This window comes from Ambystoma mexicanum, chromosome 11 (assembly GCF_040938575.1).
Source record: "Ambystoma mexicanum isolate Mex_15411 chromosome 11, UKY_AmexF1_1, whole genome shotgun sequence".
NCBI lineage: Eukaryota > Metazoa > Chordata > Amphibia > Caudata > Ambystomatidae > Ambystoma > Ambystoma mexicanum.
The window spans coordinates 624,636,310-624,663,887 of NC_090934.1; the positions used below are offsets into that span (position 1 = coordinate 624,636,310).

Sequence of the window (27,578 nt, forward strand, 5' to 3'; positions counted from 1 at the left end):
CCTGCTTGATCCGTCCTCTGTCTGCTCAGAAGACAGTGATTTTTCACTTTTTAAAGTTCCAGTGGATGCGGACGATCTATAAACAATGAGAGAATATGCAGTTAAAACATCATAAGGTATACTCTTGTGTGAAGGGGTGAACACTCTCTCCAGGAACTGACGCAGGAAAGCCAAAAACAATATGGCGACCGGCAACCTGGTTTCGTGACGGACCGCCCAGCAACTCTGATTCAGACCCAATGAGATGCAAGTTCACCCAAGGTGGCTCCGATCAGATCACCCTTGTTTCCCGAGATGTTCTATCATATGCCATATACTGAATTAAACCAGACAAACAAAACAGTGTCTGGGGAAGACACCGGCACCGGCGTGTGCCGAAATACGAGGTGGCAAGTAAAGTATTTTTCTCTGCCTGCCGCAAGTTAGGACAAACACCCTGCACACACCAGTGAAACACAACGATTTCATAAGCTTGCAATTTTATTCTGCCTTCCATACTCAGTGGCATTCACGCACAAGTTCTTTTTGCAATTGCCAGGGACTCTCATTGTAAAATACTTTTTCCACATGATCCTCAATTAGAATACATTTACTTGAATGAGGCGCTCTTTTCATAACTTTGTTGTGAATTCTTCTCTCTGTGTTATATGTTAACTAAGCCTATTAATCTGCAGCAAAATACAAAGGCACTATTAAATAAGCAGCAACTTAAATGCTATTTAAGTTGCGGACACAAGATACGTAGATGATCAGATTACAACCCACATATGATTGCGTATGTTTCTTGGCACCTGCACAGAAGGGCTTGCGGATCGTCCTCACAGCAGAAAATGCAAACTTCACAATCCTGTCAACTCATTGCGAACCAAATTCAAAGCAGATTCCAAAATGAGATAGCAGGTTAGTGAGGGCTGTAGGCACAGAATTTGAGCTGTCCTTCTGTATTGCACATCCTGTATTTCCTACAGTCCTGACTGAAATCACTCAACACTTTGCATTACACGGCCAGATCTGTTTCACTGAGCACCGCTCAAAAAGGACACGACAGATAGCAGAACTAAACAGCTTCATCTGCAACACAAACCTACACACCATAGACTGCAAGCCTGGTTGAGTGATCATGATACTCAATACCCTGAGTGAGATTGACAGAATTGCTTATACTACATCCATCCTAGGAATAGAGGCATCATCGTTACTATTTGAAAGATAAAACCAAACAAATCTCCAACAAGCCACAGTCCACTCACAGGCACCCCACCCTCCACAAGTCTAACAGATCTTCCAAGGGTAAGGTCAAACTGATCACAATGGAAACCTACACCAATAACCCGCCTGCTGTGCAAGAAGTGGACATGATGGCACCACCGTTGGAAACAACAAAAGAACAAAATGAGAGCGACTCTCAAATTTTCACGACCATTGTAGCTTTGAAATCTTCCTTGGAATCCAAAATAGACGCTTTAATGATAGATGTAGGAATCTTGCGGCAAGACATCCGAGCACTTGCAGACAGAACTGGGAAAATAGAAAAACAAATCACGGAAAATATGCAGTGCAAACAAATAACACAAGAAGACATCAACTTACTACAACAGAAGGTGAAAATGTTGGAAAGCAGAACTGAAGATGCAGAAGGCAGAGCTCAAAGTAATAATATCAGAATAATTGGCCTTCTGGAAGGGACAGAAGGAGTAGACCCTACAGACTAAGTAGAGAATATGCTGTGCTGGAAATGGGCCCGGGCAATCTTACCCAAGGCTTTGCATTCAAACGTGCACACAGATCCTTGACTAAGAAGCCTCCACCCTTTGCACCCCCAGACCGATAATAGCTAGAATAATGAACTATAAATATAGAGAGAACATTTTAGAATTTCAAGATCTGGTGGATCAATCCAAAGGCATCTGTGAAACTAGCAGTCTAACCTGACTACACACTTCAAGTACAAAGACATAGAGCTCAATTTGGCTGAACAAAAGAAAAACTCGAAAAAGCTGAACAAAAGTACATGCATATGTACCCTTCCTGCACAACGGATGCTATTTTTCTTTGATAGCCCCGAAGATGCACATGACTGGATGGACGCCCAAAAACATGCATCGTTAATAGAGTGACATTCAGAAAGGCAATGTTGCCATATGCTTTGTCTGTTAGCCAGGAGTTGTTATCCTCATGCATAGTCAACAGTTTGGAAGAAGATCGGAAGGATTCTATAACCATTTACCATGGTGCACTATACAACAAACACCTTAGTTTGATCTATAAATGCATCATCTGAATAACTGCCTTTGGAAAATAAATATACCAAGAAAGGAATTGCAACATTCTGTTGCTGACTGCATCTCCTGTCTGCTGCAAACCCATTGTATTTCACTTTTCGGATACTAGTTGTGAAGTATCCACCTGCTGTGCACCAGCCACCTAGACTGGGACCCTGGTGGTAAGTGTGCGAGAAGCAGACACACCTGAGCATGTAATGAATAGCTAGGCAATTGTTGGGAGTTGGGAAGAATTGGGAGGGAGGGATAGTTTTTAAAAGTTTTTTCAAAATGCCTCTAGTCATGTCTCGAAGTCCCCCAAACATAAAACAGAATGTTATTACCTCTATGTTTCAAGAACAAGGGCATGGTACCATTAACATGGGCTGTTTCATGGTTTAGACTCAAAAGACCCACCAATATTGTATACTATGATGGAAAACATAAGGATGGTGACCTGGAATGTTAGGGGTCTAAACAGTTACATCAAAATAAATAGAGTGATGACATACTCAGGCAGACACAAAATCGATATAGCACTACTGCAGGAAACACATCTTACTAGGAGATAACAGAAACATTCGCAAAGAAATGGGGTGGAAACATTGCAGGTTCAACATACTCAACATATGCCAGAGTAGTCCTAATCTGGATAGCACCAACAGTGCCCTTTAGGATGCTACAGACTAAAACAGACAACAAAGTTTGGATGGTCCTAATGTATGCCTCATTAATATATATGCCCTGAACCATGATGCCACTATCTTTTTTACAAACATTGTACTCTAGACTAATTGCCTTTCCAAGTGGCATCCTAATATGAGGAGATGCTTTTAATTGTACTCTAAACCCAATCTTAGGTAGGTATGATAATAAATGTATGCAACCTGCTCCCCCCCTGCCAAAGCATTAAACACCCTCATAAGATCTTTCGGATTGTCTGACATCTGGTGTGTACTGCACCCAACACTTCGTGGTTACTCACATTATTCAGCTGCACATGATATTCACACCTGGCTAGACTATTTCTTCATGCCCACACAGTCGGCAATCACATTTAATGATGTAGAATACTTAGCATGTTTTTTGTCAGACCATGCCCCACTTCTCATTACCTGGCACGTGATTCCCCCTAGAGCAAGTATACCGAAATTGAAGTTAAGAAGTGAATACTTACAGGACGAGATAATTAGTGACTACCTAACAGAATGTATTCAAAACTATTTCAAACAAAATAAGGGTAGTGTAACTAAAGTAAGCACACTTTGGGAAGCCTTTAATTTGTTAATCAGGGGTGAAGCAATAGCTAAATCCAGAGGTACACACTCAGAAATCACCCATGACTTGTCCAAAGCTGAACAGGCAGATTTAATTACACAAAATACCCTGAAAAACAACATGCCAAAGGTGACAAACCTGGCAGACTTCTTGAATGGCTTTATATAAGCGACATCAAACGAGAAAAAATATACTCCATCTTGAATAGTCAAGGCGTCCCCAGTAATACACAAGCGGAAGTAAATAATATATTTTTCAATTATTGTAGCTCTCTATACAAAGAAAAATCTGTTGGCAGTTACTCAGACTTGGTAGAAGCTTTAGACCAGATTAATATCCCTCTCCTAGATAAGGAGGCAGCAGAGCTGTTAGATGCACCTGTAACCTTCAAAGATATATTGACTGCAATCAAAATTCTACCAACAGGTAAAACCCCTGGCACAGCCCGCCTACCAAGCAAATTTTATAAAGAATTTGAAGATGTTCTTGCTCCGGCGCTACTAGACATGCTAACAGAAGCATGTGCGCTGGGTTCTCTCCCCACAAATCTTGGGAAATCAGTAATAATACCCTTCCCAAACCAAACAAATCCACAATGGAGTGCGGCACCTACAGACCCTTGTCCTTATTAAATGAAGATAGCAAAGTACTCACCGCATTACAAGCAAGCAGACAAAGTAGTAACAAACCTTATACATAAAGAACAAACAGGCTACGCCTCAGGCAGAAACATATCAGGAATGCTTCCCTGGCTGCAGTCGAAGCGTTTGATTCTATTAGATGGGAATGGCTTCATGCTGTTCTAATGCGCTCTGGAATTGGACAACGATACATCCGGTGGGTTCAACTACTATATAACAAACCTATACCCACAGTAAAAACAGGTAAACTCTTCGCAGAGGTATGGGAATTAGAAAAAGGCACCATACAGGGGTGTCCATTATCCCCTATGCTCTTTATCCTTGCCTTGGAGCCCATTTGGTGTTCCTCAGAGATTGATACAAAGACAAAGCTATTAGTATAAACAGGGTACAACACTTAATATCCATGTACACTGATGATATGCTACTGTACATTCAACAGCCAGAAACTTGGAGTACTTATTGGACGTTCTAGATAGATTTGCAGAACTCTCTGGAATCACTGTCAGCAGAGCAAAATCATGTTTGTTCCCACTAGCAGGCCTGAACAGCAAAAATACTAGAACTACTACCCACCCTGGCCATGAAATGGAACACAGACTCATTTAGGTATTTGGAACATATGTATATCATGATCCCCTTGTAGAAAACACTCACAATACACATAAAACACTAGATGGTGTGGCGGGATCCATTGAATCTTGGGTGTGATTTCCCCTAATGCTGATGGGTAGAGCAGCTCTGCTAAAAATGGTGGTTCTGCCCAGATTGTTACATTATTTTGTTAACATCCCATACAACATACCCAAGTGTTTTTTAACACACTAGACACATTATGCAGAAGATTTCTATGGCAGAATAAGAGATACAGGATAGCCCTGAGTACACTCCAGAGGACATACGAAAAATGTGGTGTAAGAATATCCCAATTGGGGCTTTAATTCCTAGGCTGGTTAGCTGATGAACCAACATTTGCACTTAAAAGAGGTTCTGTGGGTGTCGAACTCCCACTTGGGGCAAGTACCACACCTGTTGAGTCTAGGCAAACAATTATTGCAAAGAACCTATAAGAGATTGGGGATCACAGACCTCTTTTCCTCACAGATCCCTGTAGCTGCATTGATGTCAACTAGACAACAATGGCCACTAAGCATACGCAAACATTGGGAGACCTGTGGAGTTGTGACCTGGTTCATGAAGACATATTGATGGACTTCGAAATTTTAAGGGAACAAACAGGTCTACACAGAGGACAATACCTACTGCATTTGACTTTGTTGTACACGCTTACACAAAGATGTTTGTCACTGCTTGACCACATAGACACAAATGCTTCTGTAGAAACTGTGTATGATATGTATGATATGTCTGAAGGAGTTCAGGTTGTGTTTAGACTTTATGACCTACTTCTCTCTTGCCATTCCTCCTCTGAACTGAATGTACGACAGAAATGGGAAAAAGACTCGGGGATACACTTAACCAATATTGAATGGTTGAAAGTACTTTGGTACCACAAACGAGATTCTAGAAATGCTGAATTGCAATGTATACAATTACAGATTATACACTGAGTGTACCTAACACCTCAAAAGATTTCCAGTTTTAGTGGCTCAAGCGCACAATACTGCCCAAATGTAAACACGAGAACACTGGAATAATACACGTTTTGGTTGTGCCAGACTATACAACAATACTGGGGTGAAATAGAAAGCAAAATGTCCAGAAGTTGAGTTTACTGTATGTCCAGTCCCCAGCAGCTGATGAAAGATCTAATTTATATATTAGCAAATCGCATAATAGCAGTGGCATGGAAATCTCAGAATGGTCCAATGGTGGAAATATGGTGGTGGCAAGGCTTACAGAAATGGACAGTAGCAGAAACATCTGTCTGGAAGAGAGTAACTCAGCAGGGAGGGGAAGAAATTAATGATGTTTAATCCCGGAGAATGCTAACAGAGACTATGGGCCTCATTACGAGTCCGGTGGTAGCCGTGCCGGAAAAACTGGCAGGCTGCTGCCATACCCGTAATACGATTCTGCCTCTGTGATTGCCGGAATCACTGGGGTATTACTGCCCCGGTGACCCGGTAATTCTGGAGGCGGAATTCTGTAAATCCTCATTCCCATGGAGCCCTATAGGCCTCCATGGGGATGGGGACCATGGAAACACTGGTTCCGTCTATGACAGATCCGTTGTTTCCATGTCCACCTGCAGGCAGGTGGTGTTAATCCTGCCAGGTCAGACCTGGTGGGAGCGACACCTCCCACCTGCAGAACTCTGAATCAGCCGGTCCGGACACAACGGTGGCAGCGATTTTACCGCCACCGTTGATTCTGGACCGGCAGGGTCGTAATGAGGCCCTATGTTCGCACCTGCGAATGATAAATCCGAAATTTAGACACCCTAGGAATTAATACCTATTTCACGCTTAGGAAATTAAGGTCAATGGATTGTCTAAACAAAGTGATTTTGGGTTTACAGACTATTAGAGTCTGGTTGAAGTTGTTTACTGGTTGGAGTGGGGTTGGGAGAATAATAGAATTTACATGTTGTAAATGTCCTAGATCCGTTGAATTGAAACACAAAAGATGTGACATCATACATTGATACATTGTGAATGTTTGATTTATGTAAAATAATAGAAATTGTTCAAAACAATTTATCAAAAATTGAAATAAGAGACTTGCATGGTGTGTTACTTTTGTGCATTTTCAGCAGCCGGCAAAAGAATGTGTTTCCAGTGTGGTAAATATTATGGGCAGGATCTTGAATTTCAAGCAATGAAAAGGTATGCTCATTTGGATGGGGAGGCTGTGGTGTGTGCTTCATTTCTGTTCAGGGTTCAGACACTCTGGTGTTTAAGAAGAAAGAAAGTTGGATTGGGCATATAGGGTCATTATAAATTTAGCAGTGCCAGTAAAAGTAGCAGTAAATCTGTTTCCAACACTTTTACTGCACCACCAAACTACAAGTTTGCTGGTGGGGGGTCACTGGTGTACCTCCAACCAAGAGCTGGGGGTAAATCAGGCCCCCACCAGCAAATAGCTGCCAGTATTACCGCACCAGTAATACTGGTGCTGGTAATTACGGCATTCCCCTCCATGCAGTCCTATGGGAGTCCATGGAATGGGGAAAGACCACTGTTGCCGATACCTGGAATATCCCAGTAATACTGGGATATCAGGCACTGGTAATGGTAGATCAGTTTGGCGTTATCCAACCATATTACCAGCGGGATACCAGCACCCTTGTAATATTACCCCGGCTACCAGTAATTACATTACATGCACATTGATTTGTATGCATTTTGGATTGCACAATCATGTATTTATTGGCATCTTCTTTAAAAGGGCTTTTATCCAAACAATAGATACATTGTTGATGCTTTAAGTTAAATACACCATGTTTTCTTAATACTGTCATTTTATAATATTATTTTTAAATTAAGATATGATTTCTAAATTAACATGTTTCTATTATAGGGCCTGCCATTCAAAAAGATTCCATACAGAGCCAATGCCCCTTCAGGGTCCTTTTTTGCACGAGACAACACAGCAAATTTCTTGTCTTGGTGCAGAGTAATTGGAGTGGAAGATGCATGCATCTTTGAGTCGGAAGGGTTAGGTATGTAACAATGTGTTGTTTAAAAAAAAAGAAGCACTATAGTAATTATTAACAATGTTTAAGAGCCTATATTTTTATGAAATAAATGAGCTACACACATTTGTTATATTAACAATGACATATTATGCTGCAGTGGAAAGAGTAGTTCCCACAATGCCAGGACAAACGTCTTTAAAGGTAACCCTCGAAAACATGTTGATCACACTGTTCAATTTAGGTAATCCATGTCCCTGAATATGCATATGCCACTTGTGCTCCCGAACCCCATTGCAGACTTGTGTGGAATTCATTACTCCATAATCCCACTCTTCACCTCTTCTAAACATGCATTGATGAACTTTTTTGTTTCGACCAACCTGCACTGGAAAAATAATGTGTTGTATTTATACACTGGCTATTTCTGCCATGAGCCCACAGGTGCTGGAAATATAAAGGTAATTCTAGAAATAGTGTTTGCAGAAAATGAAACACGTTCTAATATGTAGGGTATTGTGCTAGAAATAGTAATATTTCAATGTTGTGCATGGTCAGACCCAGGTTGGACATAGGGGTGATTCTGTTTCTAGCAACCCTAACCAGAAATATATCTAGAGAGGTGAAATGGTCAAACATGCCTTTCCATGCTGTGGTCCATGAAGGCCAGATGCTTTACCGTCCTGCAGGAGATGGCAGAATGACCTGCCCCACCAGGGCTTACTAGTCGAAGTATGTCTGGCAAATCTGCACAGTTACTCACTGGTTTGTCAAACCTGCAATCCCCTGACACATAAACCAGTATTGTTCTAGGTGATATTACCAAATGTTAGCTTACCACTCAGGAATTGGCATACACCCACAAACACACATTCAGTTAACGTGTTATTTATGTATTAGTAGTGCCATCACTGCCTATTCTTGTAGATTGTGTTGTAACATTTAAAATAAGGTAGTTTTGTTTTAGTTGGATAATGATCACAGGTATAAACAGCTTTAGTGTGGTTTCTGTGATGAACTTCAATTGAAATTGTACAGTACTTTCACGTTACTTGCATGATTGGTAACATGGTTTATTCACACAGCCAACTGCGTCAGAATAACTGCTCCTTGAGAAAGCACAGAGGGCTCCACAAAATGTGTGCATGCTTTGAGTAACATTTAACCTGAACAAAATAGGGTCTTTGCTGTTGCTAACTCCAACTTTGATGCTCACTCTTTACCCCTTTTGAAGAGTTTTGAAAATGATGGTGTATGAAATTCCCAGGCCAGATAGTGTAGTAAGGATTTTTTTGTAATATAATTGCTTCCACGAAGTACAGCTATGCATAAATAAGAGGTAAGACTTGTCCTTGAACATCTTCTGCAGTAGAAGAATGTTCAGGAATAATGTTCAGGAATAATGTTCTGTAACAAGCCTCACCAGCGGAAAAATGGGCATGGTTGCCCAACGCATTGACAATAAATAAGAACAGATAGCAACCCGTGAAGCGCTTGTCCGCTCCACTCGCCTCTACACTACTAACGGGTAAACCTGATCTCTCCCTGGGGTCATGGAACACTCGTGGATTCCAGCATTTAACGAAACAAGGAGACATAAACTTGGGATGCTTAGACATCATTTGTCTGCAAGAAACTTGGATGATAGAACGCCCCTCCATAGACGGATACGACTTGACCTTCGCTCCAGCTATCAAAGGTCCCTTTGGCCGACCGTCATCAGGCCTTATAACTGCAATACGCTGCGGATCCGGTTTACATCTAATGAACACTCTGAGAGTGTCAACTCATCTATTGACCACGGAAATTATTTGGACTGAGGCCGAGGTGAAAAAGGGTAAGCCTAAAACGCAAGTTATAATCATCCTAAATGTTTACTGGAATCCGGCGAGTATGACCGATTCACTCCTCATAGCACTGATCGAGGATTCAATCGATGAAGCACGAGTAAGGTGTCCTGAGGCCCTGTTAATCATCTGTGGAGATCTAAATGCCACCTGGTTACCACACGATTCAGCCGGTGACTCTCCTCTTTTTTCGACCTTAAGAAGTAAACGCGGTGTGGCTTGGCTGTCCTTGATGTCATCCCGTGACCTGCTATGTGCTGAGGATCTATTCCCCAGAAGTGACAGGCCTCCCACCTGGGAAAGAGGAAACTTTTCAGCAGACCTCGACCACATCTTCATAAGCAGGCTCTTAGCAGCCTTGACCACTTCGTTTGAGGTATGGAGGTCCTCGGCTAGCGACCATAACCTGCTTGTACTGAAATGGACGTCCACGAAGCTCGTGAACTTATTCATGCCTGCACAAGTGGAGGTAAACAACCAGCAAAACCGCTTAAGACTCTCAGAATCCTCGATCCTAAAGATACAGGCACAATATTTGGCAACCGGAAACGAGCACAACCCACTGAGTGACCTGCAATTACCAGATTACCAACCTCTTCTGGTACCTTTCAGAGCCAAACCTGCTGGCCCCAGACAAAACAACGAAGGTGCTAGACATCAATACAGCAAAGAACTTGTCCTAAGACGGAGATCAGTAAGGCGTGCCAGAAGAAAATTTGGTGTTTTTCCCTCACCCGAAAATCTGGCAACCTTGAACCAAGAAAAGAAATCTTACAAATCATGGCTCAGGTTCCATCGTAGAAATCTTTACCAACAAGACGCCGAAGCGATGCTGAAGCTTGTCTGCGGTCACCACCCCCGAGAGTTCTGGGCGCTCTTAAGATCTTCTCTGTCGCCTCACGAGATCTCACCATCAAATTCAATCGGGGAAATAACCTGGATAACATTCTATGCAAATCTATTCAAAGCTCCCGCATTGTCAACCTCTTGTGAACTTACAACAAAACGAGTACCATGGATAGATTTGAGCGATGAATCTGAGATTCTCAAAGTCCTGCAGAATCTGAAACCATCGCGAGCACCTGGCCCGGACGGAATAACAAATTTCGACCTAAAAAAATATCCAAGTCAGTGGGCTGTGTTGATTAGTGAAATCTTTAAACGCTGCAAACAGGCTTGGCAAATTCCGGCATCATGGACAACATCCATCATAGTCCCGATATTCAAAAAGGGAGGGAAAGAAGATCCTAAAAATTACCGCCCGATCGCACTTCTGGACACGGTTGGCAAGGTGTTTGGTTCCCTGTTACGTCAAAAATTTCAGGACTGGGCCAGGGAGGCCGAATGCGCCGACCCGTTTCAAACGGGATTTACTAAAAACAGCGGTACGACCACTAACATCATGTTTCTCAGTACACTCAAAAGCAAGGTGCTGGGAGGAGGCCCTAGAGTGTTTCTAGCGTTCATAGATCTGGCTCAAGCTTTTGATCAAGTAAATCGTGAGCGCTTGTGGAGAAAACTGAGTCTTTGGAAATGCCCGGCCGAACTGCTTCAACCGATTCAAGCTCTACACCAAGAAACAAGGGTGCGAGTGAGACTAACTCAGGCTGGTTTGTTGTCCTCTGAAATCCCGGTGGATCGCGGTGTGAAACAGGGTTGCCCCCTTGCCCCGTCACTCTTCATTGCTTACCTCGGCGACTTCAAAGCTTCGGAGCAAACGATCCGCTCCTTTCCACCGACTTTGGGCAAAGTGAAAACATCGAGACTACTCTACGCTGATGACCTTATCTTAATGGACTTGACTCCTATCGGTCTTCAGCGTCAACTCGACCATCTGGCGGCATATATTCAAACGAATGATCTAACTATAAACACGGCCAAAACAAAGATCCTGATAATGGAAAAACACAAGCGACCAAAGGAAAAACTCGCCTGGTACCTAGATGGGGTAGCACTGGAAAAAGTCACAAACATCACATACTTGGGAGTAGCATTGGACTGCTCGAGTATAAATGCATCTCTACAAAGTTGCCTAATGACTAAAGCAAGAAACTTAGCGGCACAAGGCAGGGCATTGGACAACAAGTTTGGAGGTTTTTCCCTGTTACCCTTGATAAAATTCTACAAAATGAAGGTGGTGCCATCCCTCACCTATGCCGCAGAAGCTCTCCCGCATACACCCGCAAATTTGTGGCTGAAGTTAGAGGGTCTATTTTGGCGTACTGTTCTAGGTTTCCCCAAGTCTGTGCCGGCTCTGTTGATCAGAAGAGAGCTTGGCCTACTATCGCTGGAAGGGACCAGGGAAACTAAATCGATGATGCTGTACAGGAAGATGCTACTCTTGGACTGTCCTTATGTGCTAGCTATTGTACGCACGGAACTATTGACATCTTCCTCTTCTGTGCTTAAATCTTGGGAAAGGGCTCGTAAAATGAAGCTTGCGGAAATCAAGTCCACATAGTGTTAAACATGTGTTGTTCAATTTATGCTGTTTTAATAATTATTTCTTTGGATTTCTTTTGATTTAGCTATTTAACAGTGGGCTATTGATAGACCCCATTGAGTTATGCATATACATTAATTGGGCACATTGCTTTCTGTAAAATGTGAGAACATACACTTGTAGATAATATAAAGTGAAATGCATTTTTATTAGGAGCAATTAATTGAAAGAATAATAAATATTTCACATATTTGTACACTGTAATACATAGAATGCTTTAAATATTTAGGAATCAGCCCACTAGTGACATTAGTAATATATGTTTATCGTGATCACATGTCCTCATCAATGGTTGCAGTGGGTAGATACGTACTTTATTTGGACGTACGGCAAAGGGACACATTAGGAGATGTGGTGGAGGCAATGGGTAGTTGTACGGACATATATGTTGGAATTTACAAAAAAAGAGTATGCTTATTTAAATCTGCTCCTTAAGAAGCTCCATGAGAAAACGAGGAGGCACCCATAGAATATCAATTTGTAATTCAGTCACAATACTTTTTCTTTGATATGTACTTGTTGAAAACATATTTGAGACAATTTGCAATAAAGTTTTTTAAAAACAAAAGAGGCAATAGAAAGATGTGTGATCATCAGACTGTCAGTGGATTCACAGAGAGGTGATGGGTGCTGGGAAAGTCCCTTTTTGGATTGCAGACAGTCCTCTTGCTCAGCACCTGTGAAAAAAGAAACATTCTGAGAGTTTGTTTTTTTGTGAGGCAAACAGTCAAATACCAAAGCATTTCTGATGTAGCAGTGCTGCACAGTTTCTGCCATGGAAACCCAAACTTTGATCTCGAAAGCATTTAGTTGCCCTCGAGAAGAGGAGCCAAATAAACTGCTTCTAAGTCATAAAAAAATGGAATATGACTGGAAATCCTGTTGCATAGGTCGAGTATCATGACAAAGGTAGGCCCCATTAGTCCATAAAATGGCGAACACATGCAGCAAATACACGTTGTGTGAGATAAAACAGGAAACTGTAGGGTGATTAATGATATACAGATACATTTTAAAAAAAAGAAACTGAAAAAGGTTTTTCAATAATTAATCACACTGAAGATTTCCTCTGACACAAACTATTCACAAAGGGTTTTGCAGAAAATACTGACTTAACCAAATGTGTAAAAAGAAAACTTAGGAAGCATAACTTTTAGGAAGTCCCTGAGCAGAGGCATTGCTAGGAGGGCTGAGGAGGCTATAGCCCTGTGTCTTTTGGTTGTAGCCCCGGATAGAAACTCTGGGGCTACAAACAAAAGGCTAGCTAGCCCTGAGTTCTGACAGTCCCAACATTAGCGTAGCCCTGGATCTTTTCCAGACGTAGCAACACCCCTGTCCCTGAGGAAGTACAAGTTGTGGCAATATCAAATCCACATAGTGGAAAACATGTGATGGTCAATTTCTCTTGTTTAAATAATTCTCTCTTTGGATTATTTTTATTTAACTACTTAATGGTGGGATTTTGATAGACCCCATTGATGTAGACATATACATTAATTAGGCAATAAGCCCCTCACCTGTGGGCCTACAGGTGAGGGGCATATTGCCATTAGTACCAATAGTACTTATTGCCATTAGTGCGCCGGCCCGTTAGACTGGGGTACTAATGGCGTTTTTTTTAATGCCGCGAGACCCGGTGCGTTTCGCAGCCAGGAAAAAAAATGGTTGAAAAATGGCAGCCGCAGACAGGAAAACATAGTCTGTTTTCTCTTTCCATGGTGGCCATAGTAAACAAAGAAAATGGCCACCATGGAATGGGGGAAGGGACTACACGTAGCCCCTTCTCCCTTTAGATGGGGCCATTCAAATAAATTGAACAAAAAGTAAACAAACAGAAATTGACGCCATGGAACAGGGTAAAGGGACTACATGTAATCCCTTCTCCCTTTCCCTGGTGGCCTGAATAAAAAAAACACAAAAACAGGTGCGAGAGACATGCAGGGACATGTGTTTGCTTACTGTGTTAAGGCTTGCAAACGCACAAATCGGTGCATTTGTTTTACTAAACATAACCCGCACCGCTTATTAATAATGCAAAGCTACTTGAATGTGCCTGCTTTTCTACATTTTAGAAAATGTAGTGTGTTGCAGTTGCTGCTATTACCACCAACACACATTTCTCCATTAGATGAAAGGCTGCTGTAACACAACCCCTGGAATATTTGTGTAAATCGCCTTCGGTCAAAGACCACCTTGCACATGATTCAACAAATGTTTTCGTTTTAAGTCTAGTAACCAAGGCAGAAAAATATCTTCAGATTTACTTTCACTGTAATATATCTGATTTCCTAATGACATCAACACAGCTATAGATTAAAACTGAATAATATTGAGAAAACCAAACCTTTCTTACTGTACGTGTTGATTTTTTAAGATATTTTCAAAATACAGTAAACAAGTGTTCTTAAAGGGATTTTATGTTTGCATCGCAAGAAAATTAAAGTGCATATTGCTCAGTTATGGTTTCTAAAGCAACAATAAATGCACCACTGTCATTGTAATAAAACCATTACTTGACCACTGACAGACTTGTCATTTCTTTAGAAACCATAACTGGCATATGTTTTGGTTTTATTTTCTTACACAGCAATCATTGCATCCCTTTAATCAAATGTTTTCATCAATGTTAATGTTTTTTTTTTAAAGATGAAATGTCATATCACAGTGGTGGCCACTTTGCCTGGGGCATGAAGGCCCTTCCCTACCCGCACCAAGAATTCTGAAGTGGCTACTGTGCCCATCCTGCTACTGTACCTCCATTGCAGGTCTAGAGGCCTCTGGCCATGGTTAATGGTAATTTTGCCCAAGGACATGGCCTCCAGATAGGCCCCGTACCCCACATCATCTATTGAAGAAGCCACGAGACCTGACATGTGGCCAGGCCCAATGTCCAATGTTCCCCCTTTGCTGGGTCAGCCAAAACCAGCACTTTGCTCAGGATATGGCATGCCCCAGGAAAAGATAAGCCATCTTAAGAACGCCATGAGACTGTCCAGTTGCATCTTTCACACCAGTGCATGTTTTTGGGCCGCAGGTCTTGGCCCATGGAAATGCCCAGTAGTCCCTCTGTCTCAGTATCTGCCAAACCACCCAAAGTAGTCTCTGGAACTGTCCGGCAACCAGGCTCCATTGCCACATAACACTCATTGCAGCCTCTTGGCCCACTGGCCATGGCCTGCGGCCAAGCCCATCGATCACTTCACCTCTATCGTGGTCCGTGGGCTACAGTCCATGGTCTGCAGTGATAGCCAGTGGCCAGCAACCAGGGTCATTCGTCACTTTACCACAGTTGCAGGTCAGTGGGCTAATGTGCAGGGCCCAAGGGGTTGTGTCTTCTTCTAGGACGCTGACGCTGTGGGTGGCCTGAGCCTGGTCTGATGGACAGGGTCAGGTATGAGTCCAGGGTGCATGGGTATGGACTGGGAACAGGCTTTGTCTAAGAGCTGGGTCTGGTACAGTTGATCCACATTGTTAACTGCTGACCTGAAATTGTTGGTCTGCAGACCCCTAATGTGATCTGAGAAACCCTCAGAAAATGCAATTTGCGGCAGAATTGAGTATACATTGAACCACTCTGTCATCCCACGGCTCTGTAATATGCCCCATTCCAAAGGTTGTGCAGCAGAGAGTTTGAATGATCCCCCAAAAAGTCAGCAAAACTAGAATGCTGGCTAGTGGAAAAGTTTTCCAAGCCCAGAACCAATCAGAATGGTGAACAAAACTGATCTGAAAACCATCTCGAAGTGAAATGGCCAACCAGAGGGCTGATATGCTATTTGTGGGTCCCACAAACAGTATGGGGAATCCAGATGCCACTAATTAATTTCTGTCACGTTTGTAACAAAAGATTCTATGGAGAATGAATGGGAAAACATAATATTTTGTGGGTTTTCTAAAACTTTGCCCCCGTACATAATCATACAAAGCATGTACACAAATTCAGAACCGCAGGAATTCACTGAGAATTTCACACTTGCTGAATTTCCTTTTTTTTCAAGTGTAATATATTTCTTTTTAACAGCTCCACGCGCCTATTGCTGCAGTATGCTGAGCCAGGGCCTTAGCTCAGGGGAGTTCAGAAAGCTGGAAATCTAAAAAAACATTTAAAACAGTGGAAGTCCTCGGCGCACATGGTAAATCTTGGGTGATTATAGGAAAACTCGAGTTTCCGAAATGTTTTAGTCCCTTTTTGCTTGAAATCAATAGCACAGCCTTATTTCTCTGCCACCAATAGAGTTCTTTTATAACTGTGGGTAGTACAATTAATGATCAGTTTGTGGGCACTGTTGCCTGGCCAGAACTCAGGCTTTGATTGTTAGATAAAACATGAGTTCTGAGCAGGCTGAATGGTTATGAAAGCAACCCAGGATACTGATACCAGTTCACCCATTTCAAAGACAAACCTATTATGTTACACTATGGTATGGTTTTGTATGGTGCTGTATTATAGGGTATGCTATAACAGTCTGAAGAATACAGTAGTCCCTCATTCATTTCCATGGTGCTGGTTTGCAATTGAAGAGGAACATATCAAGAGGCAGTCCCAACTCTCGTGAGAGGGTTTGGGGCCAGTAGATGGAGGCAGTACAGCGGGCCAGTGTCCAGAGATGCTGAACAAAATAGTGGCATTAGGTTGGGAAGATGCCAGCCGTCTGGGTGGATAAAGGGGTTTGGATCAGTTAAAAAAGCCTGCATCCACGCTCCCTGATCGACCGACATCCAGACCCTGATAATAGTTGATGTTTAAAGTAGATATGGTTTGAGGGGACATGTGCCAGTAAAGTAATATTGTGTTGTATGGTACGTTATGGTATGGTATGACAGGGTATGGCAGGATATGCTAATTGCATATGTAAAGTGAATTATGACCTAGGGGCATCCTGCTGCTGAAAGTCGCAAGAATGGGAAAATGGCATGCCCTCTCACATAGATTGAAAGAGACTAGTCAAAGCTAGAACAAATATTTTGGGAAGGAAATTCCATACAAGTTTGCTAAAACAGAAAACAAAGTGTCCTTTCTACCATATAATGAAGGCAGGAGTCCCTACTACCCTACTAAAGGATACAGCTCATTTTAACTTAAGGAACATTATGGAGAATAGGGTAGATAGTTCTGTTTCAGAAATGGAATCCCAACATTTTATAATCACGTTGGCTGATACAGTGTTTTGTATTAGGCAGTCCTGCTGCATTCTGAGATCTGCAGGGATGGCCCGTGCCTCATTGAGACATATTAAAATGGTAACTGCCCACTATGGGTCAATGAATTGGGCACTATGGCTATAAACATCTCCAGGTAACAAAACGTGGTGTTAAGGACTATTTTATTTTGTGAGGATGCCTTGCCCACTGCAAGCATGTGAGCCACATTTGATTACAACAAATATAAATAATTACAAATGTCATGATTGTAACGGAAATGATTATTGAAACTTGAACCATAGCCCCTCATCATGGTACAGGGATGCTTTGAGCAGGAGGGTATCAGGAGGCAGTGACAGCTTGGAGATAAGCTAAATTGGTGGAGGGTTGGGGGCAGTACAGGTGGCCAGAGTTTAGAGATGGTGAACAAAATGGAGGCATACAATGGGGGAAGACGTTGATCATCTGGATGGAAAAAGAGTTTCGATCAGTGAATAAAGCCTGCATCAATTCTCCTTGATTGGCCAACACCCAAAGTATCATGATAGTTGATCTTTAAAGGGGATATGGTTTGGGTTGGGGGGGGTCATGTAGTAGAAAATGCTTAAGGTGGCACCACTTATTATTCACAACAGTTTATATGTCTAATAGGAATTGTATTTGGTATATACCAAAACCTGAATTGCACTCTTCAGGAACTGAATATACGTAAATACTGATGGCATCCCACCAGTGCTGGTGACACCTTTGCCGTAAATACTACTGCAATTCAATACATTACCAACAAAATAAATAACGTGGTTTCTTGGTGTTCTTAAACCACATTTTTTATTTGTGTTGTTCTTTTCACCATTGTTAGAGAGGCAGAATATATAGGCAATGCATTTCAGACACAGCATTCATCTTTAGGACAGATTATTTGAGCAATATAGAAATAAAACAGTACATGTATTACATAGGTACCACCCTTCATATAAATATGACCCATCGATTTCCCCTGCGCTGTATGTAGCCTACGTGTTCCAAGCTGAATAAATGTTTCTAGTGAAAACACTTAAAGAGTTTATACAAAATGCATGTGGAAATACAGCACTTAGTGAAATAGTTTTTATACCATAAAAAAGTGAAAGCACAATAGGTGAAAATATAAAATTAACAATGTGACTCAGTACCTTATGCTCCCATATCGAGGTGTTGTTTCAAGAACTCTCAAACAAACAGCCCTCTAAAAAAGCAAAAAAGACGGGAGCACAGTTAAAGACTCCACTATTCAGTATAGGTTTATAGTAATTTAATATAAGGTTTATAGCAACTAATTTTCAAAAAGGCTTACCCAGTCTGTTGCAGAGGTCCTTTAAAGACGCCGGAAAAATACATTTAAGGGTAGATGTAGGTAGCGTCTGTATTTCTATAATGTTGGAAATCACGGGCAACCGGCCAGTGTGTGATGACATTATCGCATATGACGTAGTAACTCTGTTCTGCTTGTGAGCAGAATCGGCATTCTATTCATGTAAACAATCTAAAGACTGAAAAGTAAAGGTTATGCTCAACATTTTGTTGTGGAAGCAACCTCCAATGGTTTACCTGTTGAATATTTCACAAGGCAACACATGATTGTAACCATAATTTAACACATTACCAAAGCAAAACAATATATTAACAATAAGTCCATTTCTCAAAACATCAGCGACCATGATCAGTCAAAGTTCGATACATCATTGCGTTTCCTTGTGTTGTCTTGTTGAATATCAAAACAATATACAATATAATGCCCTATAAGTGTGTACATGTAACATTAGGTTTTACTGCCAACGTTATTTTTAAAATCATTGAACTTGACACGAGCAAGGTGCATACTTTGACAACGAGTGTCAAGCACAACCTTTGTCGAGAGGGGGAGTCTACCTCATGGCGGTACAGTTAAGAAAGCCGAACTGCTGAAAAGCCTCCAAGCTTTCAAGGGAGCTAGGGTGATTGAGGGCTGCATCAGGACCAACAGCATACTAAATCCCCTAGCCCTGTTGCCCACACACCTGGGGGGAATGGAAACCACTGAAGAGAGCAACAGTGATAGCGCTTGTCAGCATTCCTCCCACTGGCGGACAATGTGGTATCCCAAGTGTTGCAAGCCTCCCGAAGTTCAAAGTCATTGAGTAGTTCCTGCGCTTCAGCCAGGACAAAAGAGGCTGTTGCAGCACTCGATGCTGACCTCCTAGAGGAGAGGAGAGGAGGATGTCCCTGGATGAACAGAAGAAACAGGACTATGTGATGCAGTGCAAAATTGAACTCAAGGCTCAGAAAAAGGCCATAAAAACTTCCAGCACAGCCTCTCCAAGGACTTAATACAGCCGTATGAGGAGGGGAAGGGTATTTTTGACTTGTTTGAAAAACTGGAGTTGGATTTCCACCTCCGGGAGGTGAAAAAGAAGTCATATGTGCAGCCATTATGAGCCGTCTACCAACAGTTGTAACTCAAGTTATTATTCAGTTGACTCTAGAGGAGAGGCCTATCTATTCCAAGATGAAGGTTGCAGCCCTCTGGAAGTTCAGCAAGACCCCAGAACCGTACCTCAAGAGCTTTAGAGAGCTAAACAAGAAGGGACGTCAAACCTTTGAGGCATTTATGCATCAGTCCCTGAAATAATTGAGTGGTTGGGTCACGGTTAACAAAGCTGACACAATTCTGGGCATGTTTAATCAGACTAGATTTCATGTGTGAATATGCTTAAGCAATGCGAGATGGAGTTACACCAGCATTCAGTGGACAAGACTATGATGGACCCTAGAGATTTTGCAAAAGCAGCTGATCGGTTCGTGGTTGTTCTCATCCAAAAAAAGCCATGATTAGTGTATCCAAAGCATATGACAAAGGGGTGGAGAAACATAAATCAAAGACGGTAAGGATAGAGGGTTGCACCCTCTTGCCAAGAAAGGTCCCCAAAATTCTGAGGGGAGAACCCAGTCACCTGCATCATCCGCTCCATCAGAAAGGAGAAATGATAGCACCCCTAAGACTTGGGCATCCAAATTCACAACCCCTCAAGGCTGCTTTATCTGCAGAGATTGGAAACTTAGGAAGGGAGATCCTGCCTGCAAGCCGGCCACCATTTTTTTGGGGGGAAATCATTTTTATAGATTTTTACACCAAACAAAATGTAACCAACACACCCGACATTTCCATCGCAAGTTTCTTGGCATACATTGTATTTTTTCTTTTTAATGACCTCCCCCCTCCCTTCCTTAAAGTCGAGCTCCCCTCGCTATTCCTCTGTCTCCTTCCTCCTAAGGTTGGTTCTCTTTGTCTTCCTCGGGCGTGTCTTCATCACTAGGATTGGCATGGGCGGAACCGGGCAATGAGGCTACCATTTGCCTCCATGCTATTAGAGGTCCCACTTCCTCCTCCTCCCCCCTATTGGCTGCCTCGTACCATACCACTGTCTCGGGATCTGCCCATTTTAAGCGATCATTTCACCATGCCTCTAATCTAGGTCTGTGGACGGCTTTCCAGCACATGGCAATTATTCTCCTCTTGGCCAGAATGTAAGCCAAGTCCTTACGTTTGCATACGTGTTTCAGGTTACATGGCCTGGTAAATCCCCCCAGCATGCATGCCCACACTGATTCCACATCTAATTCAATTCCTTTTTCGGATAACCTTTGCTTAATTTCCCCCCAGAATATTCCAACCGCTGGGCACACCCAGAACATATGGATCATTCCTGCCTCCACATCTCCACACCTGGGGCATTTCTGTGTTTCTGTATTCCCCATTTTGGCAATCTTCTGGGGGGTCATGTATGCTCTGTGGGTGACATATAGCTGGATCTGTTGCAGCCTTGCATTCCTGGACACCTTTTTGTGATACCTCTGAGCCATTTCCCATTGCCCATCCTGCATGGTTTCTCCCACTTCCTACTCCCAGTCCCGTCTAAGTTGAAGCAGCCCCTTCCCCACTCTAGACATCACCAGTTCATAAATCCAGGATATTTCATGCCCTCCCTCCGAGATGTCGTACATCATTTCTATAGCTGAGTCCGGTTCTTCTGCTAAAGTTATCTCGGACCACGTTTCCTTCACCCGTTTGACTATTCTGTTATATGTGATATGTTGCCCCATGTGTATCCCAGTTTCAACCACCAGCGTTTGGAATTCCAATGCTTCCCCTTCTTGCCATATTGTAAGTGATTTCAATCCGACACACACCCAAGTCAATGCCTAGCGTGTAATGCACAACTGAAATCCTTATTTATTTTTGTCTAAAAATCCTTTTATTCTGAACGATGTACCACTCATATCACAACCCTCTCCTGGAATCCCCCCGGCCACACTGAACCAGGAATCAGTATGGTTTGCAAAGTTAAAATATTTATTTAGGTATTCACAATTTAATCACTCTATGGGGTGATGTAACACTGTATGATCTCTTTAATACACAAGGAGTAATAATGAGCAAAACAATTGAGCACAGAAATAACACTTTTGTGTGTGTTTGTAGATCAGATAGCACTGTGGTTAAAGGTTCCCCCTGAACACCCCTCAACCCCCCAATAGGCAATGTAAAGAGATAAGAGGAGAGAGCAGGTAATCGGGAATGGCAGAATTCAAACAAAATAACAATACCACTTTCCCCCAGCAAACACAAGAGAAAACAGAATTGACTGTCAAGCTGTCTGTATGGCTTTTAAGGTTATCTTAGAATGGATTGGGTAAAAACACTAAATATGGCCTAAATTGCTGAAATTGCTATAAATTCTTATGGGAGCCGCTTTGGATAGTTGCACACAAACACAAGCAATGATTTAATACCAAGAAACAGTTTGAAATCTTAAAATTAATGTTGGAAGCAATCAAAAGCTGTTTTACACGTGTCAGAATTTCCCAAAAATGAAATTCGCTGCAAATTTTTCACTGTGCAGTAAACGTGAAAACGGGAGAACCGTAAGGATTTGGGATGCGGTTTTGGATGTGATTTAAAGCTGTGGGTTAGCTACGAGCAGAAGTTGAAATGTTGTTTCTAGCACAAAAACTGAGGAAATTATGGACGTTCTAGTGGAGGTCGTTTTTTCGAGATAGGTGCAAGAATGAAAAACGAGAATGCGCTTTTAAAATGACAACAAGTATTTCTTACACTAGAGGATGACTATGAACAAAACGAATACCACACAAGAACACAGCCACTTGATCAGAATGATTGCCTGCAGTGGTCCCGCCTTCTTCAGATGAGAAAAGATCAGTGCAAAGAAAGTTTTAGCAATACTAGCACAAGAGGAAGATAGGAGGGATAGGATAGAGAGTTTAGACAATTCAAAAGTACTCCTCACAATGCAGGTTCTGAAGACAAGATAGGATGGGTTTAAGATAGGGATTAACTATGGACAGTACATATGCTAGCGACACAGTTCTATCTATAGATACTCACTAGATATGTTTTTAAACGGAACCGTCAGGATTCTGGTCCATCGAGATTCTGGTCAGGGAAGGAAATCTGGTTCTGGGACAGACAGCTGGGCACCTCAGATTGGATCTGCAAGGTGCTCTGGTCACAGCACGGCACGGGACTGGATCAGATCTGCAAGGTACTCTGGTCACAGCACGGAACAGGACTGGATTGGATCTGCCCTTTTTGGTTCTGATGATAATTCTTTTAGCAGCCAAGCAGTACAGCGCAGCCCGTCTGTATTTTGATGCTTCTCCTTAAGTTTATGGGGTTGTTTCTGGTTCTGGAAATTGAGGCCTAGCTGAAAGTTGTTCAGCTATGCAATGGGTTCTGCTTTGCCAAGTTTCTGGAGTCTGGAGCAAGGAAATTGGAAAGTTCTGCAGCAGGGTGCTCCGCCAGCATTTGGATAGTGGGTGAATCTGTCTGTCTATAGCTGCCCTCTGCTGTCTTTATTTATGCTATGATAAAGGGTGTGTGTTTGCTGGTTTATCCTAAGCTCGCCCCTTTGACAGGGATTGGTTCAGAGTCTCCTCTCTGCCTTGATAGGAGGAGAGAAACAGGGTGTCACCTCTATGGTGTGGGTCCATGAGGCTTAGAGTCCACCCCTAGCCTCTTGAACACAAAATCTACTTTTGACACAATACATATTTACACATGTGCAAGCTCTATAACAACCACATAAACAGATTACATATTTTGTACAGAAGCTACTCCTCCAAACCCCTTAGCTGTGGGATCTTGTGCCTGCTTTTCACAGAATTCTGCCATTTTCATCCGGAACACAATGTCCAATTTATCAGCAAATTGTGCGCGTATAAAATGGGCATAAGTGTATAAAGTTTCATACTTCTAGTAGAAATACATATGGTGTAAAATCACATTTTCTGCCGTTTCCTTCCAAAATATGTCACACGATTTTGCAGCCTCTTGAAATGTGCAGCCAAAATTTAGATTTACAATTCTGTTATTTTTGTGTTTTTGACAATTGTAAGTGGCAAGTTATATGTATTTAAACAAAATGTTCTTTGGGAATGTTCAGCCACAGAGGGCTGTTTGGGCCCGCCTCTTTTTCTCTCCCTTCAGTTCAGAAGCAGTCTCCTCCCTGTTCTCTTGGCAGAGGCCGTTTTACGACTGTCCTCACACTTCACATTTCCTGAGCAGCAGTTGTTCATTGTTTCCTTCCCCACTGCAGACCAGGTTCTTCCCCAACCCTATAATTATCACTTTGGTGTGATTTCCTGCTGGAGGGAGTTGGAGGGGGAGGCCTTGCCTCTGTTGAGGAAAGCTGTTATTCCAGTTTGGTAGATTTTAGACAGCTTATTTTAACTGTTAATTTTGTTGAATTTTCCCTTAACATACAAAAAACTTGTGGGATCACATCACAGCTAAATACTTATTCAAGATTTTAAACCATGGAATCAAAACAATTACAAGATGGCTTACTCTCAATAACAGACCTCTTACATTGCAAACATTTGATTTTAGTTTATACATGTTTAAAGTTTAATCCTGCAGGCAACTGACAGCTGTCTTTCAGGCGGCCCAGGTTACTGTACCCAGATTTTGACAGATTCACAGACAGGCCACTTTTGCTGTGGAAATCCCTTGATGCTTTCAGCTTTTCAGGACATTGTAAATTCACAATGGTTTCTTGCACCAAGTGGATTGTAGCACCCAGCAAGAATTTTGGATATTTGAGGGTGTTTTGTACCGACATTCTGCAGTTTCAGCAACAAAGAAAAAAAGGATTTAAAGCAAGATTTTGGGGTTTCCTTTAGCAAAGCACTGCTTTTCCTTCTGTACTCAATTTTGACATGTTGTGGAGCCCAGTGACATGTTTCAGGAGTGAGATCTCTGTTCCACCACTGACAACATGCATGACAGATTGGGCAGCCATCTTTTTGTGGTTTGCACAGCGTGATTTTCAGAGGTTTTGGCGCGCACAAGGGTTTTGTGGCCATTTTGATGTTTCTGGCACTATCAGAACACAGTGATGCCACATGGCAGAGCAGAAGTGGGTTAAGACATCCCACAAAGCCCCCCTCACGACTTGAGTTTGACCGCCCGTCAAGGGGAAGTCGGGAGATTGGGATGTTCTTTCTTTCTTTGGTCCAGGTGGAGAAAGTCAGCTGCTTCTCCCATCTGTGCTAGATCAACATGTTCTCCTAGCCGGTTCTGGATGGGAGTATGGAGCAATACTCCGGGCTCCTAGGGTCTTTCCTCCTGGTCACCGAGTGGTCCTCCTTGGTACTTAGAATCCTTGGTTTCAGTGCTATGAGACAGAACAGAGCATGGTTATGAAATTTTCCCCACTACTATTCATGTAGTGGGGCAGATATATGCATTGAATACAGTGTACAATATTCACTGCCTGTATTTACTAATGGTTTTAACAGTTGGATTCTTCTAGTTATCCAGAATGTCCCCCTCTGCGTTTCCGGTTGGCTCCTCTATTGCTGCAAAGTATGCCTGGGGTGGCAACTCTTCAGCTGGTTTATGTGGCCCCACTTATCTTCCCCCTCTGCCAAACTGCCCTTGGGGATGCGGATTTTGTAGGCGACGGGTGAGATTCTGTCTCCAATTTCAAAAGGACCCCGCCAACTTGGGAGAAATTTGCGCTGTTTGGCTTGGTTCCTTTGGAAATTGTACAAGTAAACCCGGTCTCCTACTTGGTATTCTTTTTTAGTTGTCTTAAGGTCATAGTGGGTGTTCATACTGTCTGCAGATCTTTCTAGATTCCACTGAACATAGGCAAAAGCATGTTGAAGGTGTTTTCTCAGATTCTCAACATACTCATGAGTTGTGGAGGCAATTATCAACGTCTGCTCTTGGGTTCTGTAGAGCAGATGCTGGGGTAGCACCATCCTTCCTCCAGTCATCAGCTCAAACTGAGACATTTTTGTTGCAGAAGAAGGGGTAGATCTGATGGCCATCAGGACAAGAGGTAATCGAATGTCCCAACTTGGCCCTGAATCTGCCACAAACTTTTTTAATATGCTTACAATAGTCTGGTTGTATCTCTCAACTCCATCACTAGAGGCTGCCGGTAGGCAATGTGTGGTTTCCTTTTGACCCCAAGTATCTCCCACATCTTTGTCATCACTTCGCTAGTGAAGTGGCTACCTCGGTCTGACTCAATCCTTTGGGGTAGTCCAAAACATGAGAAGATGTGATTGATCATCAGGGCAGCTGCTGTTTCTGCGTTGCAATGTGGGGCCGGGAGACATTCCACCCATTTAGTGAACAAGCATGTTACGGTGAACATGTACTTGTGCCCCCTAGAGGAGCGAATCACAGGCCCGATAAAATCAACTTGTAAATCTGACCAAGGCAGTGTCATCCCTCTCTTTTGGAGGGGAGCACGGTGTGTGAGTGATGTTGGCTGAAATTATGCACACACAAGACACCTCTTCAAGTATTGCTCAAGCTCCTGCCCCAGGTGTGGCCAGTATGCAACCTCTCGCAAGATTTCTAGTGTCGTATGAAACCCCTGATGACCTGCTGTAGCCGCATCATGGGCGTGATTTAGCATCAGGCTTTGGAATGAGGTGGGGACCACCCACTGGTCATGGGCAGCTATGGATCTCCTTACCAGCAAACCGTCTTGGATTTGGAAAAATTTTGGACATTTCATCAACACTCTGAGGTCCTCTTTCCCAATGTAATCGGTATCCATCAGGGAAAAGTTCTCAGGGTCTTCAATGTGTTGATAAAACTTACCAATTATTGGATCCCCTTTTTGAGTCGTAATCAAATCAGCATCTTGTGTCTCCTTACTCCATTGTGCAGTTGAGAGTTCATTGTGAGCATTTGTCTGGGACCTAGTGATAGAAGTGACCTGGATTTCCCCCAAAAAGGACTCAATCTTAAGTAGATCTCCTTGGATGGCTCTGGTTTTGGCCAGCTGATCAGCTAGTTCATTTCCAGTTTTGTCTGGTCCCTCTACTTTAGAATGACCCTTGATCTTTTTCCAGTAGATGGTCATCCCATTCGAGGTGACCAGATCATCAATATTTTGTATAGATTTCCCATGTTTTAAAGGTTTATTATTAGCACATAGCATGCATCTGGTTTTCCAATCAACTAGGTGCTCCACGAACCCGTTCCGTACATAATATGAATCAGTGATTATGACCAGTTTGTGGAGTTGGTGTTGGACAGCAGTGAGGATGGCTTGATGTACAGCCATTAACTCTGCCACTTGACTACTTCGGGGACCGATCTTGTACCCAGCGGTGGGTTCTGGGGCATCATTCACCCATACATTCCCTACGCCTGCCACAAGTTCCTTTTCCCTGTTGTTGTCAACATGGTAGGAGCACCCATCCACACAGACAGTGGGAATTCCCTTACACTGGTCTTCTTCATAGACTTTGTGTGGAGAATTAAGGTATGTCTCCATGTTGTCCTTGATTTTAAGACTTTCGTCCTCAAGACAGTTTTCTCTGGCACAATCATGCAAGTTAGCCAGACCTTATGCGAGGGGACTCTTCTTGTTTTGGCCATATCTCATATCTGACCTCCACAGGAAAGCCTTGCATTGACAGAATCCAGGAAGTAATTCGGGAATTACTCACATTTCTGGCCCGGATTCTGTCACTTTGAAGATATTGCAAAGGTTGGTGTGGAGTCTCTACTATGATGTGTTCCCCCTGGATAAACAGGCGGTAATTCTTCAATGCCCACACTGTTGCCAGGAGTGCCTTCTCACAATCGTTGAATTTTTCCTCCACAGAGGATAAAGTCTTACTCGCATAGAAGATTACTTTATTGACCTTGTCATGCTTTTGATATAATACTGCAGTCAAGCATGTATTTGAGAACCCTGTCTCCAAGAAGAACTCCTTGTTTTTGACAGGGTAAGCTAG

The 27,578-nt window shown here is 42.6% G+C and overlaps 1 protein-coding gene across 3 annotated transcripts in view; it reads left to right on the plus strand.

Annotated features, from left to right (window-relative positions):
- The window catches only part of GAS2 (growth arrest specific 2), a 1,136,685-nt gene that overhangs the window by 570,891 nt on the left and 538,216 nt on the right, over positions 1-27,578 (plus strand). For all 3 annotated transcript variants that reach the window (XM_069623497.1, XM_069623495.1, XM_069623496.1), the window contains exon 4: positions 7,664-7,805. In XM_069623497.1, coding sequence (XP_069479598.1) covers positions 7,664-7,805 — 142 coding nt within the window. The remainder of the gene's footprint in view (positions 1-7,663; positions 7,806-27,578) is intronic.